The sequence below is a fragment of the Diorhabda carinulata genome, chromosome 5 (genome assembly GCF_026250575.1).
Source record: "Diorhabda carinulata isolate Delta chromosome 5, icDioCari1.1, whole genome shotgun sequence".
Classification (NCBI taxonomy): domain Eukaryota; kingdom Metazoa; phylum Arthropoda; class Insecta; order Coleoptera; family Chrysomelidae; genus Diorhabda; species Diorhabda carinulata.
In genome coordinates this window covers 5,808,596-5,828,109 of record NC_079464.1, presented here as the reverse complement: position 1 = coordinate 5,828,109, position 19,514 = coordinate 5,808,596, and the positions used below count along the sequence as shown (strand labels likewise).

At 32.7% G+C, this 19,514-nt stretch overlaps 1 protein-coding gene across 5 annotated transcripts in view; it reads right to left on the bottom strand.

The window, feature by feature from the left end:
* The window catches only part of LOC130893827 (teneurin-a), a 572,912-nt gene that overhangs the window by 206,133 nt on the left and 347,265 nt on the right, over positions 1 to 19,514 (bottom strand). For 2 of the 5 annotated variants that reach the window (XM_057800236.1, XM_057800237.1), the window contains exons 1-2: positions 8,203 to 8,435; positions 4,012 to 4,185 (exon numbers count right to left, since the gene is read on the bottom strand). The exons of the other annotated variants lie outside the window; for them this stretch is intronic. In XM_057800236.1, coding sequence (XP_057656219.1) covers positions 4,012 to 4,094 — 83 coding nt within the window. In that variant the 5' untranslated portion in view covers positions 4,095 to 4,185; positions 8,203 to 8,435. Of the gene's footprint in view, positions 1 to 4,011; positions 4,186 to 8,202; positions 8,436 to 19,514 lie in introns of those variants that run through there. 5 annotated transcript variants of the gene reach the window in all.

Sequence of the window (19,514 nt, the reverse complement as noted above, 5' to 3'; positions counted from 1 at the left end):
CATGATTCCTCGTTTTGGGAGTTATTAACTTTTCCAATATAGTTGATATAACTCACATATATCCGATAAATCCAATTTTTTTATATGGGATTTCTAACGTGTATCACAACGACCCCAAATATATACAAATCACAAATCGGGGAGGTTTCGCAAATATAATATTATGTGAAAAATATCAGGTGACGTGAATTGTGTTTTTATGAAACGGAAAACAAACGAAGAGCTTTGAAATGAATGTCTCTGTAGTTGTCTTTGAAGTTCGTCCAACTAAATGGAGAAGGAGCTCTTTGCAGATATCTTTTTGGTATACCAAAAGGAATTTTTTATGGTTTCAGATGATACATTTTAATATCCACAGTAATAAAAATGTTGAGGTCTTATTTTTTATTTTATAATGTTACTTTTAGTGATACAAAAATGGCAAAAACATTTTTCTTTTGATTCCGTTCTCTTTTTTTGTTCAATGCTAAGAATTTTGATGTAACAACATCTGAAGCTTTGATTTCGATATACAAAGAAAGGAAATATGCTTTTTCTGGTAATCTAATCAAAGTATTTAATATTTAGATTCATAAACCAGTTTTGAATTTTGATAAAGTCATTGCTAGAAAAACGCTCTTCGCAAAAAAAAGATTCTAACATATTTCTAGAGCCTAGTATCAAGTATTATGTAGGTCGTTTAAAAAATATAGTGTAAAACACCTCAAAGTTATATTTTATGATATTGGCATACTTTGAGATTTCTTCACAGCGCGCAGTGCAAAGATCCCAAACTTCTGCCCGTGTGGTGTATTCTATTTTTGTTTATATCCCACAGTGGGGCAAAATGTTGGAAAGCTGACCGAAAGTCTACAAATCGAATTTAGATTTTCGAATTTTTCACTCGTAAAAACTCTCAGATACCAATACAATTTCAACTCAATCGTTTTAAATACTTTTGGCGAGCTTTTCTTTCTCTTCTCTCCACGTGCATCTGGTCTAAAGTACATAATTAAAGGAGTGAGAGAAGTTGATGTTTTATCCGTTAATCTGTTTTAATAATAAAATTTGCTTCGGTATCGAAATTTTCTTTTCTTCGTTTGCAGATTCGTCGGTTGAGATCGAATATCCAGCGAGTCATAAAGAGACAACGACATAATTATAAAATAATATTATTGTAAGTGCTAACAGAACAGTTCCCACATTATTTGTATTCAAATGTCCAGTCTTTGTTCCTTCTAATCCCCAACTGTTTAGAATCACTTAGTTTGAAATTAGATCTTTTCAAAAAAGTAAATTTTTACTTTTAAAATTTAACTGGCGCTGCTAACAGGATATTGTCTGTAGTGAAGTACACCCTATGTTGTAAACAGCTACATTTTCTATCAAGAATCTACACTTAGACTATCCAATCAAGCTGAAATCCCAGTTTCAAGATTCAAAATTGCTGCCTATTGAAGTTCAACAAAATCATTTAGGAATATCAGCATTTATATTTTTCATTTTGATAATTTCACTGTTATATTTGTACAGGAAATATTTCAGCAATTCCCACATTATTTGCGTTCAGGTGTTTTAGAACATTTTTCATATTATCAGCAGACATGTGTAGACATCCTGTTAATACGATAGTTATCATATATTACATGTTATTTTACTTTATTCAGCATACTTGCTTCCTTTTTATTTGTTTAACAATTCTAGAAAAAACCAGTCTTTGTTCTAATCATCAACTGTTCAGAATTACTTAGTTTGAAATAAAATATTTTTAAAAAAGGTGAAAAATAATTATTCACAAATGACTGTCAGTCGGGGTGATGAAATTGTTTCTACTCCCATTGTTGTGTGTGTGGGAGTATGATGACCTCATACTGAGGCTTTTGGCCACAGAATTTCTTCATATTGTACCTAATAAATATAAATGATATGAAGAACTATACTTGCTTCCTAAATTATGTGATTCCTTAAATATGTGAATCAGATATAGTCATTTTTCTTTGACTCTAGAAAATATAATTGATAGATTTTGGCAGCTGCAAATAGAGACCTCGGATGTTTTGCTAAGTTTACTGTAAGCTTCTCTCCTGAGTTTGATTCTCTATGCTTGCTTTTTAGATCAGCTTGACAGTTCAGAAGAAATGAATGCTGTTATTTGGCTATTTGTCAAAGTTCAATTGCCTTATGAGATACATAAACATTTCAAGAAGAGCTGAAGCTGAAGAAACGCCATCCAAATGAACATTCGAAATTGAATAATTAAAAAAAGCAGCTGCTATTTATCAAAGGTTATTTGTCTTCGTAGAAACATAAACTACATACATTGAAAGGAATTATTGAACTAAAGAAAAACTCTTCAATTGAGTGAAATTAAGACCTGAAGAACCGCACAGAGAGAGCAGGATAGTGAAAATTGAATGATGAAGAAATGATAATTGATTTTTGTCAAAGGTTATTTGCCTCGTTAGAAACATAAACATAAAACTTTCCAAGAAATAAGCAAGATTAACAAAATATCTCCAAATGAAGAGGATCGGAACAGAGGAAGAAGGACAGTGAAAATTCAATGATGAAGAAATATCAGCTGATATTTGTCAAAGGTTATTGGCTTCGTCAGAAACATGGACAAAATACATTCGAAGGAATAATCAATCCAAAGAATTGCTCTTCAAATAATGGAAACAGCAACAGAAGAATGAGCATAGAATTAAAAAATTGACAATGTGAGGCAAAAAGAAGGCAACGTCTACAAAATAGAGAATTATCTTAATCAGAGGAAAGATAAATGAACCAATTTTAGATGAAATGATAACAATTTATTAAAATTCATTTTATTTCTTGTATTTTTTTTCTTTGCAATCACTTATTCAGATCAATTTTCATTTTTTACATCTACCAGGTGTCCCGTGACAGCTCACAATTGTTTACAACGAAAATCACCTTAGGTACTTCTGATAATGTTGTTTATATTCATATTGATAATAAAAAAAATCAAGTACATATTATCGTAGTATTACATACAGACTAACATAAAATTTGTGTACGTCACCAGAAAGGTACTTTTTCCATGAGGAGCGTGTGGTAGTCAGTGCTCTCTATGTAAGTGTTCTTTTTGTACCCAGCATCGAAACTATCGATGGAGGCCTCGCAATGACTAAAATTCTCCTATTTTCCTGGTTCTTTTTTTCCAATTAGTTTCTCTCTTGTTATATACTATGTTATCTGGAGTGAAGACTATTCCGAATTTCTTGTAATTTTGTTTTGTTTGTGTACAATATCCATATTTCCCATATCGTATGCTGAGAACCATGAATTTATTTGATGCTTCATACGAATGTTGTGAGTTCTATTTACGTATTTTTGGAAGACATACTCCACCTCCTATCCTTTCGATAGGTCCTCCTTGGTTTACCATGTATTCTCCGTCCCATTTCCTAGTTCTAAACGAGCTTCCGAGAGGTTTTCTCTTCTTTACCGTTACCGGGGTAGTTCCGGTAGCTACACACTCTTGTCATCGCAGTTGTTCCGTTGTAGTAATGTGTGTATGTTAAAGATGAAGATTAATGCTTCATACTTCTTTTTAGAAACAAAAATTTCTGCCAATATTAACAAATATTTTGGAAATTCGCTGGCTGTAAGCTCTTGGGCTATAATAGGAAAGGAAAAACAGGTTATTAGTGGTACGTCCTTTATCATAATCTGTTCTATAATTTTCGGAACATCACTGGCTACTTATTCAATCTTTAGACCATTCGTATAAGATGGGTTTGGATATTTAACTTGTCCTCAAGCCAGAATCTAGATCTTATTATTTCGGGATAATCTATATTCATAAAACTATTTCTTAATATAGCTCTTTGGTCTATACTAGCGAGATTTTCCTTAAAAATGATTCAAATAATGGAACTGAATATTTTTCCTATAAATAACTTTCGGTTTTATTAGCGTAGTCAGGAGTAAAACCCAAAATATACAGTAATTTGAATTTATATAACCAGAGTTTTCTCAGCGATAATTAATATATACGATTATTACCTTGGTTCATGGGAGAAAGGTTCTGCATAAATGTTTCTTACTCTCCTCGGTAATGGAGGCGGACGGGGTTGGTAGCTATCCATTATTTCAGAGATATCTTACTTTTTAACGACGAACGTGCAAGGTAGAGTTCATTCTTCTGTCGAGTACACTACGAAGTTCAACTGAAATTATCTACAAAAAATATTTCATTTAAAACGTAATATATTCCAAAGAGAGAGGAATTTCCACGTAAACTGATTTTGCGAGAATTAATTTCAGATAATTTCAAAAGAAACTTGTGATAAATTGATTATATTCAAGATTCCAGAAAATTTTATTTTTTTGAAACGGTTAGTAAGCTGCTAAATTACAGTTGCTCGGGGTATACGAAAAAAAATCACCCATTATAGAAAAGTAGGTACTTAGCAATACTTGAATAAAAGAAATCTATAGGCCTTGTTTTGCATTAACTTTCGTGTATGAATCGAAGTATTTTTATCACAATGAGTCATGGAAAACATCGCGTATTTTACAAGAACTGTCGTTCATACATTGTTAATTGATGATTATACTATATTGGAGGATTAGTCGAAGTTTAAACCTTAAGCAAAATCCGTACTAAGACATCTACGTCTGAAGACAAGTTTTGAATGACAAATACATGAAAATAGTTATATAATTTGAACTTATTGTTCATAGAAACACAAATAGCATAAATATCCTTCTAAGATCATTCTAATGATTAGAAAACTCAGCAATGTCGTAAGGACGATCTGGGACGTAGGTATAATCTTTGAAGAAGTTAACTCGGTCATAGAAACTCAGTCAGAAAATGTTATTTTGAGTATTACCATAGTTTTAGTTTTTTTATTATGTATTATAATCCTATAGTAGACCATATAAGAGCATTTTCGTTGTGGAAATGCGGGAAAGTCAAACAACAAATTTTCAGTCCCAAACGATGAATATATAAGTATTCGAAAGCTCGGAATATATTAGGGATGGTACACTTTGGTGTCTAATTTAGCCACATTCCAAAGAATGTTCAATTTCTTCTGATTCTAAGTGAATGATACAATGAAGCATTTCATGTATAAAAACAATACAATAATTGCCACTTCAAAAATATAATAAGAGATATTAAATTAAATCTCCCAATTTTTCGGTCGATTAAATAATAAAATTCAACAACCGACATACGCTCAATCGTCCTTGTTAAGAGTTTATTAGCCAATTATGCATCTTCATGTCCACGACAATCAACCATTTTAGTCACTACTACAAAGATAAGAGACAATACTTTCTAGTTTATCAGATGATATCGTTGCTGAGATATAAATTGTTCAAAATTTCAGCCTTAGTTATGTAAAATGAAATTTTATCACAAAATACAATCTATTAGCATTGTTAAATTATGAAATATACAAAGCTTGACTTAATAAAAAAAAAGATCAATTTCAATCTAGAGAATACCTTCATCGTGTATGAATGACTTTTAACGACGAATTGTTTAAAAAATTGGAGTAAGATTTAGAAAGAAAAAAAGAATGAACCTCAATTGCCGCTTGCCAATAGATAAAGGGATGTATAGGATATTGTTATTTTTATAATTTTTTGTTAAAATAGAATAACAAAAATGAGTCCATAACTCTATAAAATAAACAAAAACAGTGCAAAGAACCTTAACCAGAGAATCCTTAGTTTTCAGAAGTGTGACTAGCCAAAAACGTGTCAATGGATGTTTCCTGGTCAAATAAATGAATAATGAGTAACCAGGAGTAACAATATCAGTCTGCAATAGCCAAAAATGTATCAAAGAAAATGACCTGATCAAATAAATGAATAATGAGTGACCAGGAGTATCAAGATCAGTCTATAATAGCGAAAAACGTGATATACAAGATATTCGCAGTTCTATCAAGATCGAAAACAAAATACAACACCGAAGATAAATACCTACAGTTTGTTATAAATGAAAAATCTAGAGGTAAAATGCAAAAAATAGAACAAAACAAAATGTAGAATAACGTTAAGGAAAGTAATGATAGTTGAAGAACACCAAAAAAATAGAAGGAAGTAGATGGCAATCATCACCTCGTAATCCACTTTGTTTTGAATGTAACGAATATGGGCATATTTCTATGTAGTATGAACCAAATTAGATAATACTAAAAGCAAGTATAGCATTTGAGGATAGCACACAGAATAATTTGCTATCAACAATGACCGACGGTTTGAATACGAATACCATCAAAGACTATAACTTAAAATATTTTCAAGAAGCTACCATGACTGGAAAGATATGTAAAGAGTACATAGATCTCGAAGGTCAATGTTGAGAGAGTCTGATTTTCAGAGGATAAGTCTTCAATTTGAAAGCTTGAATACTTGCAATGTTAATTAAAAGTATTGGAGATGGAATATATAAGATATATACATTCTACCTGATGAAGTTCTTAGGATTTTGAAGGACAACCATATACAGAGCAAGAACATTTTTCAATCATTAGGAAGGAACTCGTGATAATATTTGACGATACAAACCGAGGTATATTTGATGATTGAAAATAAAATTCAGTTCAGAAAAACTGAAAAATACAGTCTTCGATATAATAATTAAATTAATGTCACTATTATAAAAGCGAGAGGTGCTTCCAAAGACATAAAGAGTCGAAAGTGCTGATATGGTTGACGATATCTTTTCGTGGTCGTTCTTCAGCAAACATTTTTCTTTCTGTAAATTTTATAGCTGCCAAAATATATGAAAAAGAGTGTTAGATTAATGTAGAAAAGGCATCCTTGATGTTATAGCAACTGTTCATTAGGCAGGGGACTTTATCTGTTTCCAATTTGCCTCAATTGAGCGTTTTCGATGCAATTTGAGACGAATCATGTTTTATGAAGCTTGTGAAGTAACTACACATAGACAATAAAAAAAGAAAATTCTGAGCAAACAAATCCGAGCCGAATGGAGAAGTAAAGTGCAAAAAATTGATTTAAAACAAACAGTTTATACTGATTTTCTCTCTCTGTACCCTTAATAAGGAGAATGGTAATAAATTTAACGAAATATTCCAATTTTTTTTGTATTTTGCATTACAGGTCATTGAAATCGAGACAATTGATAGTTTATTTTGAAGATAAAAAGCAATCTCTCTAATTCTTGGAATAGACAGTCTAACAAAAAACTTTTGTAGCAATTCTTAAATCTATATGTTCATGTAATTTGAACCCCAATACCATATTTAGAGGAAAATATAGTGAAAAACTTCGGAAACGTTAATATATGTAGGTTTTCTCATTTAAGATCTTGATATTTCCACAACTGATATTTATTATTAATTAATATCATTTTTGTACAATAATGGGAAATTTTCAACAACTTGACTATCGTAAATCATTTCAAATTATCGCGTTTGATAAATTTACATGGAAAACCTCTCTTGTTAACATTTATAGTTGTAATTATAACAGAGAAAATGCGGGTTGCTTGTAATTACATAGACACTTCTGAATATGGCTGCTATCAACATCTAATTACATCAATTAACAATACTACAGCTGCTTAAAATGTAATAGCATGAAGTATAAAACGGTTTTAGATCTCAAAAATTGAGAAATGGTTTATGTAAAACAAATAAACAATTACATTGTACGTTGGGCATATCTTGATGCAATTGATATTTCTCTAGTAACTAACTAAATGCTCAAAATCTCGGTAACAGTTTAGAGGAACTGGAGGTTTACGCATCTTAAAGTCATCCGACCAAGCTTTGATCCTTTTGTCCTTTGATGTTTAATGTAATTTAAACTTCAAAGACAGTTTAGTTGTTTTAATTTAAAAGTGGATAAAGTGGAAATGGATAATTGCTTCTACACTATGAAATATTTCTCATTATAAAATAAATTTGTTTCAATTGTTGTAACCTACATTTTGCCTGTAAAGTAATAGAGTCCAGCAGACTTTTTAGTTACTAGTTCATTGTTCAAATCATATTTCCTTCAAAAATAACAAAGATCGAATCGAAATGAATATGAATGATATTTCCTTCAACGTTTTAAGTAAAATTTTTCCTTGCTAGCTTTTTCGCTAACTCATATATGTCAATTAGTAGTAGTATTTCCGTAACGGAAAAACCTGCTGACTGAGGGTTGTTATGCAATTTCATCGCGTATCAAATTTGTCGTTGAGAACATGTCATCACTTACCTGTGCTAAAGGCCCACCTCTTAAACGTCAAAAAATCACTTTAACGTCACCTGAGATCCTAATCTCACGCTACACTGGAAAAACAATAATTAAATAAAAAACACCATGTTAACATGAATTTCGAGTCGCGATTACTATCGGGAGAAAAAAAATTACAGGCGGTCCGCAAAGCTAAATATCACGCACGATATACCGCGATGGTATCCCGCTTGCTCAACAGTTTGTTCTCAAGTGGGGTTGATTTCGATGCGGTATACTGACTTTGGGGCGCGAACGATAGAGGGCTAAAGCGCAATCGCAGCTGCGAGTTCAACTCACCCCCGTTTAGCTAAACAGAACTACGAGCGTTGCCAGGTGGTTACCGTTTTTCCGCGAACATGTGGTTATTTTTAGATCTCGGAGAAAATATTTCATTTCCTTGTTGCGGTTCGCCTACGTTTCCTTTGAGTTACAAACTCATTTCTGTCGAGATGAACATAGGATAAAATTATTTCAGAGAGAATCTATTAGATATTTGTTCTTATTAGCAATCAACATAAAATATAAGCGACAAACTACAGGTTTGTTTGTATTGATAATACACTTTGGCATCTATACTCTTTTATGCTCAAAATGAAATAATTTTGGTTCTATTAATGATACTGGTTTCATTGAAGTGATTGCAAAAATAAACAATTATTGTTTAAATAATCACGATTTTTTTAAAGCCGAATTTACTTGCTTTTACTTTTGATAAAACGACAGTATCAATATGAAATTTCGTAAAATTGTCGCCTTCGACACATAGTTAGTATTTCTAATATAAAATCTAGTCCTATAAAGTGTTAAGTGGTTAGGTTAGGTTATGAGGATTAAATATAGTCAGGCTCGGATTAAAATTCATAGCCCGGGACTAAAATAATAACGGGGCACTGTTAAGACTTTTTCCACATGATGGAGCCCTCTTGGACATAAGCTATAGCCCCCCAAGCCCCTAGCTCAATCCGGCCCTGATTTTAGTGATATTGGACATGATAAAAAACACATTGTCTTACAGCGAAAACGAAATATTTTATTTTTATCAAAACACAGCTTTTTTACCATCTACTCCATGAACAGAGTGATAAATAAGTTACTAAAGTGATTCAGGAACCATCCATTGACGGTACTCTGAGAGTATTTAATGTGGGAGATCTTCTGGCAATATTCTCTTCAATCTTCTCCTTGCTATTGACTTTTTGAATCGATTATTCATCAACTAATTGTTGTGGTCATTGGATCGAATGTTGTATTTTGTGGAATGGTTTTGTATCACATCTTTGCGTAGTGGGATGTTCAGATCGTTATGAATCGTTTGGTAAGTAAGGTACCAGGGGGCTCTACTCTACATACGGGAGTGTTTTGAATTATGTTTGAAGTATCTTCGTATTTAGGTTTACTACCCCGTACGACCAGACTGGTATAAATATGGTTTTGTAGATGAGCAATTCGAGTCTTAGTCTTCTTCTTCTTCTTCTTCTTCTTATTTTAAGACTGTGTCTTGTGTTTTCAAAGAGGCAGCCTAAGTTGTGACTGCGAGGACCAGCTCTCATACCAGCGCTTTGGTGGTCTTCCAGGGGGTCTACTTGTATTGGGTCTCTCTTCCTTTGTGATTTTCGCCAGTCGATCGTTGTTCATTCTATTGACATGATCTCTCCATGCTCTTCTTCTAGTTCTGGCCCATCTCACTATATCCGGAACGTCACACATTCTTCTAATTTCATTGCTCCTTATTCTGTCTCTTAGTGTTTTCCCTGTGATTGAGCGTAATGACACAAGTTTTATATATCCGTGTTTTGCTTTCGATACTTAAAAATTTATTCCTCCATATCACGGTTCGAAGGAATCCTGATATCCTAGATGCTGCTGTTGTTTGCGTTTTGACTTCTTGTTTCAAGTTCCTATTGCTCGTGATGTTAACCCCTAAATATTTAAAAGACATAACCTGTTCTACACTTTTATTATAAATTGCCAGTTTGCATCTTCTTGGTTCTCTCGCTATTGTCAAGGATTGTGTCTTTTGTTTCGATATGATCATATTGAATTTTCCTGCAACTGTTTCAAATCTGTGTAGCAGTTTTTGCAGATTATCCTCATCTTTGGATATCACAACCGCGTCATCAGCGTAGCAAACTATCTTAAACTCATGTTTTCCCATTCTGTATCCTCTGCCTGCCGTTTTGACTTCTTTTATGATTTCGTCCATTATAATGTTGAAGAGTATACTACAATACATATATACAATATATATACAATACTCTACTCTACTCTGATTCTTAGTCGAAACCTTTTTCTGAGTAGCCAGTGCATATTTTTTATTCCAAATCTAACTGTTTTCTCGTGTTTTCCATGTAAGTTTTCCATCTAAATGCAACCCTAAGTATTTGACAACTGGTTTTATCGGAATGTTATTTGATCTGATTTACTTGCATTGACGTTAATTTTCCAGTTTTGTAACAAATTTAGATGATTTTGTACTTTTTCTATTCTAATTCTATTGTCCCATCTATTACCATGATTGAAGTACTCCAGATTCTATCGTATGGTAAATTTGAGTAGGTATTTCAGATTGTATAGGAGACTATCAAGACAGACTCTGTCGAACTGCTTCTGTATGTCGACAAATACTCCAGAACTAACCTTTTTTCTTCTAAGGTTTTTTTATTTGTTAATTATCCTGTGGAATTGTTGAATTGTGAAGTGTTTTGCAACCGAATTGGTGGTAAGACAGTTTCTGAGAATACAGAGATAAGTTTTTCTACAAAATAGTTTGTGAGTCATAAATAATTATTAATATAATAATAAGAAAATCGTTATAGATGTCGGTAGCTACGCCTTTTGCATTTATTCTTCAATACAGAACAACTAACCCTTTTTTAAATAAAATTAGTGATTTTTTTATTTAAAGAGGGGTAGATTTTGAATCACTTATCATTTTTATCATAGCATAGTAGCTTGTCAAAGAAAAATTGTTTGTTGTTTCATATATTCCATAAGTACATTGAATGAAAAGTTTAACGATCTCTGTTTAATTTTTAAAATTTTTTCGAAAAAGTTAGTTGAATATATAATAGTATTAGTTGAAACAAATTCGTGATTATTAAAGTGACTTACAGTTGCAGCTCTCATTATACCCGAACATCATATTTTATTTCTGAGTCAAATTAAACGAAAACCGTTTAGGATACTTAATCATCGTTGCATGTTAAAGTTCCGTTTAGATAAAATGAAGGTCCCTTCGAATCGAGTTTTAGATTGACGTTCGGTGCAGGTGATAGAACAAATTTTCGAGTCAATTATAGTACCAGTAATATAGTAAGAATTGGAGCAATAATAATAATAACAAGGTATTCTTTCGAAGATTATAGTTTTTTCAACCAAAGTGTTTTTTCGATATTAAATTTGTCTCTTACGTTCTTAATTTATTGGAAAACTATACATTACACTAACTTATAATAATTCACTTATCCCTATCACTTAACTAACTTAAATAATTTCTTTATTTATTATATCACTTGTTTCTGAATATTCTTGATTTTAGGTCTCTAGAAAGATGAAAATTGACGTTTTGACCTTTCTTTAAGTCAATTTCATATATATATATATATATATATATATATATATATATATATATATATATATATATATATGAAATATTTTAGAAATTGAATATTTTGATAATGAATTCCTTCAAAGGAGAAAACAACTACTTTCCTGGCTAATGCCTCGACAAAAATTGAATTACAACTCCTCTTCAGTTCGGGTCTCAAGCCTGAACAAGGTTTGTGAAACTGCTCTGATGAGACGTAATGACGTCGAAACTAGTCAGTAATTACAACCTCTCCTTGCAGTTGCGAGCCATTAGGGATAGACAAAAGGTTCGAAGGACATCACGCCTTCAAAATAGTTGTGATGCAATATTCGTCGAGGCATTAGCCAGGAAAGTAGTTGTTTTCTCTATTGAAGAACAGCAGAATTCATTTTAGAAATATGGGATTTCGAAATTATTTTAGAGGTGAATAGTAGAAATTCTGTATTTTGACACAAATAATATTCGTCGTATAAAAATTACCAAAAAGATCAAACGAATTCTGGATATTTCATCTTTCGTCGAATTTTAGAATTTTACTATATCCAAGCTGGACCAGCTCTGGAGCGGAAATGAGTGCTTAACAGTTTTAAGTCCGAAAAGTAACATAAGAAGATTTTTATCAAATTTAGTACAGAAACGCTTTATTTCTGCAAAAAACCTTTAATGATTGAGTCTAGTTTGTATTTTTAAATGCAGCAGCTAAAACAAATATTAATCAATCAGTAAGGACGTAATTTAAAAACTGACTCAAACTTGCTTAGACGAATTTCTCTCAAATTCGCGTCTAATCAGAGTCGAAGTTGGGTGAATATTTCGGCATAATTTATCATTTAATTCCCTTCGGTATGTGAAGCTATTTCCTCCTCTTTATACCAAGTGTCACAGAATTTGCATAGTCATTTTAATATTGTGATATAAAGTTTCCTATTATCAATTCTTACATGATGATAAGGTTGTTTTTGGATACTCCAACCTGGAGTGACACGGGACCGGATATTCCAAATTTATTGTTTTTGTATGCAGAGAGGTTATTCGTTAAAAAAAAAGTTCATTACGAGAATTCATTTGAATATGGAGCCAAAGACCAGTTTTCCAGGAAACATAATGCAGGAAGTTACATAAAGACGTTCATAATTTGAGGATCAACTGGATGCTCTTAACGAAATATATACTCTCAGTTAATAATAAATTTTTTTACAGCTTCGAATTTTTGTGATTTCGCTAATGCCTTCGATTGTGTTGATCAGGAAACTCACTCGATTATTACGTTCTCTCTCTTTTTGGGAATTTTCATTACAATATTGTGCTTTTGGGTTCTAGAGGAGAGATAAACTTCTGAAGTAGAGAATCTTCACCGATATTTCTGAATATTATAAAAAATACGTGTATGCTAAATCTCCGCTGTATTTCTCGCAGTTTTCGAATTCATGTTTAGCTCGAATCATAGAGAAGGTTGTAGCGAATTTCCCAAAATATATTACATCTCCTGTTTTATCATAAATCCGAGCTACATCAAACTTTTTCCTGTACTTTACATAACGTTGATATAGATAGTTTCTGCTATTATTAAAAAAAACATTGAGTTTATAGTTGTCTATGGAACTGGACCTCTATTCTGGATACGTTTTAAGGTGCGTTTCCACTTGCAATAGAGCGAACGTCGTTGCGAACATCGCCGCGAACAAGGAGAAAGAGTTTTGAAAAATCTCCAACGAGGAGCGTACAGCATAGCAATGAGTGTAATGAATATAAAATTTGATTTTTTACTTGATTATTATTATTATAATTATTATTGGAATTTGCTGCAACTACAGCTTAGATATTTATAGACGCATCAGTAGTTAATTGTTTTGTTTCTACATATTATCATCTTCATTTTACTCCTTGGTGTGTTTTTGAGTGAGTCCTCCATTTTGTGACATAATTTTTGTTGGATTTTGAGGTACTTTCAAACTTGATCGACCCACATTCTATTTTGATCGAAAAGCTCACTTTGGAATACATTTTCATGTGAAATTGTGTGTCTGTCATAATTTCATATTTTTTTTGCAGTTAGTTATTGCATTTGTATCCGAATTGAATTAATTTAACGAACATATTCAATGAAACGATTGCTCAAAAATCTATTTTCATGTGGGGCGATTCATCCCGAAAACTGGAAAAAGACAAGTAGTTTAGTTTTGACATTTGCAAATGTGAAATACTATAACGTATCCTCTCTACTGAAAAAACCGTTTTTTGAACTTCGCATGAGTGCGTGAGTATTACTTCCATGTAGTGAAAATTCTCCAAACTTCTATCTCACGTTCCTTGATTAACTTAGTTGAAAACATCCATGGATTAATATTCTCCGGTCCATCTTTATTTTGCCACCGCAGCTGACGCCCGCAACTCCTGGGCAATACACCCAAACAAAAATCTCCAACATTTTCGTACGATGTATACAAGCGTTGAATTGTCCGAGTCCGTTTAGAAGTTCACTTCACCATGTGCCTGTAAGACTTAACGGCGTAATTACCTAATCACCTTATGAGTCTAACGTCATGTTTCATTTGTGTCCCGCGTTACTGCTAGGATAAGTAGATCACCTCGCATCTTATTAGATCCTAGTCAGCTTGCCAAGCATCCCAGATAATGGAGGTATTGCAGTCCACGAAGCAGGTTCAATCTCAGATGTAGGAAAAGTTTCCTGAAAGATCTGAATTTCTTTGAAATTCAGGATCCAAGAGGTGAGTGGAATGGATCAAAACAGATGCTAGTAGATCGTGATTGCAGTTGAATGTTTGTATAATTGTGAGGCTACAGCCAGATATAGAGATCTATCAATTAGTACAAACTCAATTGAATATTCGCAACTAAAGAACAAGTTGTATTCGAAGATTTGCTCATGTTAAGTTTATAAACATTTCTATGGAACGTGATAGTTTTTGATTACTTATTGCTTGTATACAAATCATTTTCATATTTTATTTTCAATTTTTTTGCAATTTTTCAGAATAAAATCGAATTATTTGATTTATAGATCTACAATAGACTTATAATTAAAGTTCTTGATAACAAATAGCCGAAAGGTATAATTCAATTCACTAGCTTGCACCCGAAACCGTCGTCAGGAAGATTAAAACCTCATAAATCTGATAATGTGAGTCCAAACCACATGCCGGTGTTTAATATAGTGTCCATTAGATTCATTAGCATTAATGTCCAGACATGAACTACTATAATAGTGGGAAAGAGCAATGAATTTTTGATTCTACTTAAATTTGGATTGAGTATTGATTTCACGTGTTAAATAAAATTCGAATTGGATAATATGTAATATTAATGTCATTTCAAATCAATTGAATCGTTGAAATACTTTTGCCTAAACAGCCATCACTCAACTGCAACAACTTTTTATGATTTTTCTGAGGCTATTGATTGTCTTGATCATAACATTTTAATTAACAAATTGTAGTATTACAGCTTCAGGGAAACATCTCTCGTATGGTTTAAGTCCTAGCTTACCAACAGAAGTTAGCTTTTAAGAGTTGATACAACGATGTCTATTGCAAGCTAATAGAATGTGGAGTGCCCCAAGGCTCGGTACTAGGTCCTATTTTGTTTCTTCTGTTTATAAACGACATCGCCTATCAGTGGTAAAATATGTCTATTTCCAGACGATACTAGTTCCTCTTGAAGCAACCCTGATTTCACGGCGCTTCATAGGACCATATATTGTGACCTAATCACCCTTAAATCTTGGTGTGATTCTAATCTTCTCTATCTCAACGTTTCTAAAACTACAATTTTATCATATAAAAATACATTGCTGCCTTTTTTATTACATAATACCGCAAATGACGGCGTAAAATTCTTAGAGTTTGTTGTGAACTTATTCACCTCCTTAAAAGCTTATTATGCCCTTATTGAGTCGCATCTCCGATATGCCCTTTCCTTCTGGGGTGCGACTCATTTTGAGCGAATCTTCAAACTACGAAAGAGACCTGTTAGATATTTACTCGGACTAAACAGCAGAGCTCACTGCAGGACATCTTTAAAATATTCTGACTTTTTCTTCCTTATTTATTTTCCGAAATTCCAAAATGAGGTTTAGGTTAGGTTGGTACGGGGTAAAATCGATATAGATTAGTCGTAGTTTACTCGGAAGTCAGAAGACTCTTTGTTTACCACAATTTAGAAACTTAGTTAACTATCTAATTACCCTCTCAACCTTTTCTGTTTTATACCTTTAGAATCATCAACTCAGATTATTGTTTCTCACTTCTATGTCTATTTCCGCTATGTTTTCGAAGTGATTCGTCCTCCAGCATTCGTTTTTCTGTCAAGGCAGAGCAGCTACTTCGTTTTCTTCTCTACTAATTTATGTAATTTATGTTCGTTGTCACTACCCATTTCTGGAGTCCTGTATCAATAGTGCAGTGACCAATTGTTTTTGTAAAAGTTTTATATATCATTTTTTCGTGACTCTTATTATCTTTAATGTTTTATTTTTCATTGGTTCTTGGCCAAGTCGCTCTCGACATCGTACAACCACTTCTATTTGACTATAAACCTTGATTTTTAACTCCAATGGCTATTTCAATAGCAGTAGCACTCTAACTGTCTCCATAGTTCGCCGTTCAAAGTACATCGTGGCGTCACCACTTATCGCGCCTAACCGCAGCCAGTTAGTCAACATCGGAAAGAAGTGTCGAAAGGTATATTGAAAAATTACGAGGTGTAAATAGGATATCAAGAAGGCATGATGTGGTTCGATCTGTGTGTTCCAGTCACGTGACAGTTCAGACATGAATCCATTTAAAAACATTGAGGCATATCACAAAATGTTGATGTCAAAAAGGCATATTATACAGAGTGAAAGATGCTACGTCAAAAGGACATATTATAAAGGGCGAAAAGAGCATGTTATCTATGAGGATACTATCGATATGGATAGGTATGGTCGCTAGCATTCCTTGTTCACTAGCACATATTTGTCCATTTTATTTAATTTCTCGGTTGATATGAGATAAATCTTGTTTTGTATTCTCTGGTGAATAATAACTTATTTATTTCTATTTGTATATGTTAATCGATCTACAGATATAGTTATCTCATTTAATCTGAGTTTTGCACAGAAAATTTATTTAAATGATACTGTTTTTAATAATAGTATTTTCTGTTTTCCTTCATTTCAAGTGAAGTTCACGTTTCACTTTATGACTCGCAGGAATACTTAGTTTCAAGAGCTGTACGTTAACAAAATGAAAAATGAGAATGCAAGAAACAGCACCAATTATAAAGAAAACTGCTCCGACAAATTTTGTCTTGAGAGTTATAAAGTTATCTTTTTTATTATAGCGCAGGATGCCAACATTAAACCTCTTTTCTTTCATTATATACGTTACCGTATACAATAAAGATACTAAGATGGTTTTATTTGTGCTTCTGACTTCCGATCATTATAGAGAAAATTTAGAGCTTCTTGCTATTGATCCGTTTTACAGGTAAAATGAATTATCAAACGTAAAGAATGAAAGATCTTTTGAAATTTTATAACATCTCTTTATAATAATTGCACTCCAAGTTTGTATTCATCAAACTAATTGGGAGTCTCGCGTTGAATTATCTCTGGTGTTTTATTTTAATATCACAGCATGAATCGAAAAAAAATTAACCTTAAAATTTCTCATTTTAAAAATTGAGCCTATTGGAATCACTAATAATTTGCAAAATCTATATAATTGGAATTGTGGATTGTGGAAAAGTATTTTTGAGACCTATATTTAAAAGGAATTGTGAAAATTGATTTTTCTGGTGTTGTATCAGTAGAAACAGTCTCTTCAACTCACACGAAAATTGAGTATCTTATGTCACACTTTTATAGAACTCTTCCCAATTTTATTGTTTTGTGATCTCTGCAATGTATGTAGATATTGTTTCTAATTTTATATTCAAATCGAATTTCACAGTAGATATAATCAAAAATATCTTCCAGGAAAATTGTCAAGGTCTGGTGCATGTAGCAACTCCTTATCATCAATGAAATGGAAGACATTCCAAGAAACCCAAAGAGAAGCATTAGAAAGAGGCATTAACCGAAATGCTTCAGATAATTGTATGAGAAGAACTCATTCCAATAGATTAAGACTTTAACAGAACAGGAATTATAAGACAGGTCAATATTTGAAATTTGATAAAAGTGACAGCAAGACAAATAAAAAAATGTATTGATTGTCATTATAGAGTCGCATCTCCGATATGCCCCTCCCTTCTTCCATTTAATGCGACTCAATTTGAGCAAAACTTCAAACTACAAAAGAAAGCTGTTAGATTACTATTCGGACTATACAGCATGGCTCATTACAGAGGTTTTGGGGTTTTGAAACATTAAAAACTTTGACTCTCTCTTCTTTATTCATCTTTAAATCCATTTACGTAATTCGTGAGCACGTTCCTCCAATTTCAGAAAGGGCGGTGCACGGCTATCCACTTAGTTACGCGTTTAAAAACAGTTAAGTGCTCAATATTTCACAATGCAATAAAATGCACAATCACTTGCCAATTTAAATCTTCTCCCGCATTCCGTAATAAGTTGAGGGCATATTTACTTTTACTGGAAATAATATGTAATTCAAAGCATGATGCATACTGATTTAATTTTTGCTATGGACTTATATTCAACTTATAGGTAATGGTAAAAGGTAATAATTAGGATATAATTTTTTAACAATAAAGCCTTTCTCTCTCTCCCTCTCTATAACGATATAGAAGATAAAGAACATTCTCAAAAATGGGAAGCTTAGGTTGTTTGGAAAAACAATAATCAAACTACTCCCAAGTTCATAATTGAAGTTATGACAGTTGGAGATCATAAACCTCTGAGCATATAGTCCTCTTGTTAGGCCCGTTAAGTCTCACTAATAACTACCAAAGGTTGATGTCCCCAATAAGCTAACTACACACCTTGACACTAACTACATGCCGGGCATTCATCGATACGTGATTGGCATTTTTTTCTTCTGCGAGCAAAAGAGGAATTCCTAATATTCCTAGAAGTAGGAATGTTTGACCTCTAGAACCCACCATCGATGAAGTTCTTAGCAGTTTCATTATCCTCCAAGTACAAGCGGTTGAAAAGTTGAAAGACCCAGACAGAAGGCCCATTTATGTGTACTTCAAATTATCTAATGTAAGATCTTTCCATCAATCTACGTAGAGATTATATGGTTAGTTGATTTCTTGGAGATGCGATATAGAGCTTAGTTCAGCTCTAGCATAAACCTAGAGCTCATCAGTACAACTGTTACGGATTTCATAGTACCTCTGCTGCCTGAGCAGATTTAAGTTACAGTTCTGCTTAGAAAACGAAAGTGTATTCTTCAAGACCTCCTCGAAGCCTGCCTTGGCCAAGATATTCATACTATTATTCACTATAGCGGTTTTGGAATCCTCTGTCTGGCGTTATTTGGTTACTGCCTATCAAAATGATAAGACCAGTTACTCCAACCCTCAATTCTTTGAGGATATATAACCCTTATGCTGTTCTAAAGGTTACTAACTGATACTGTGATGAGTTTTTTCCAGTTCTTCTTTTTTAGTCTCTAAAGAGTTGAGAATCTATAATATTTTAATTAAAATTGACAACAAAATTTTAAATTTTTGTCTAAATGTGGATGTTCAATCTATTTTTTACTTACATTATTGACCTCTTGCTTAT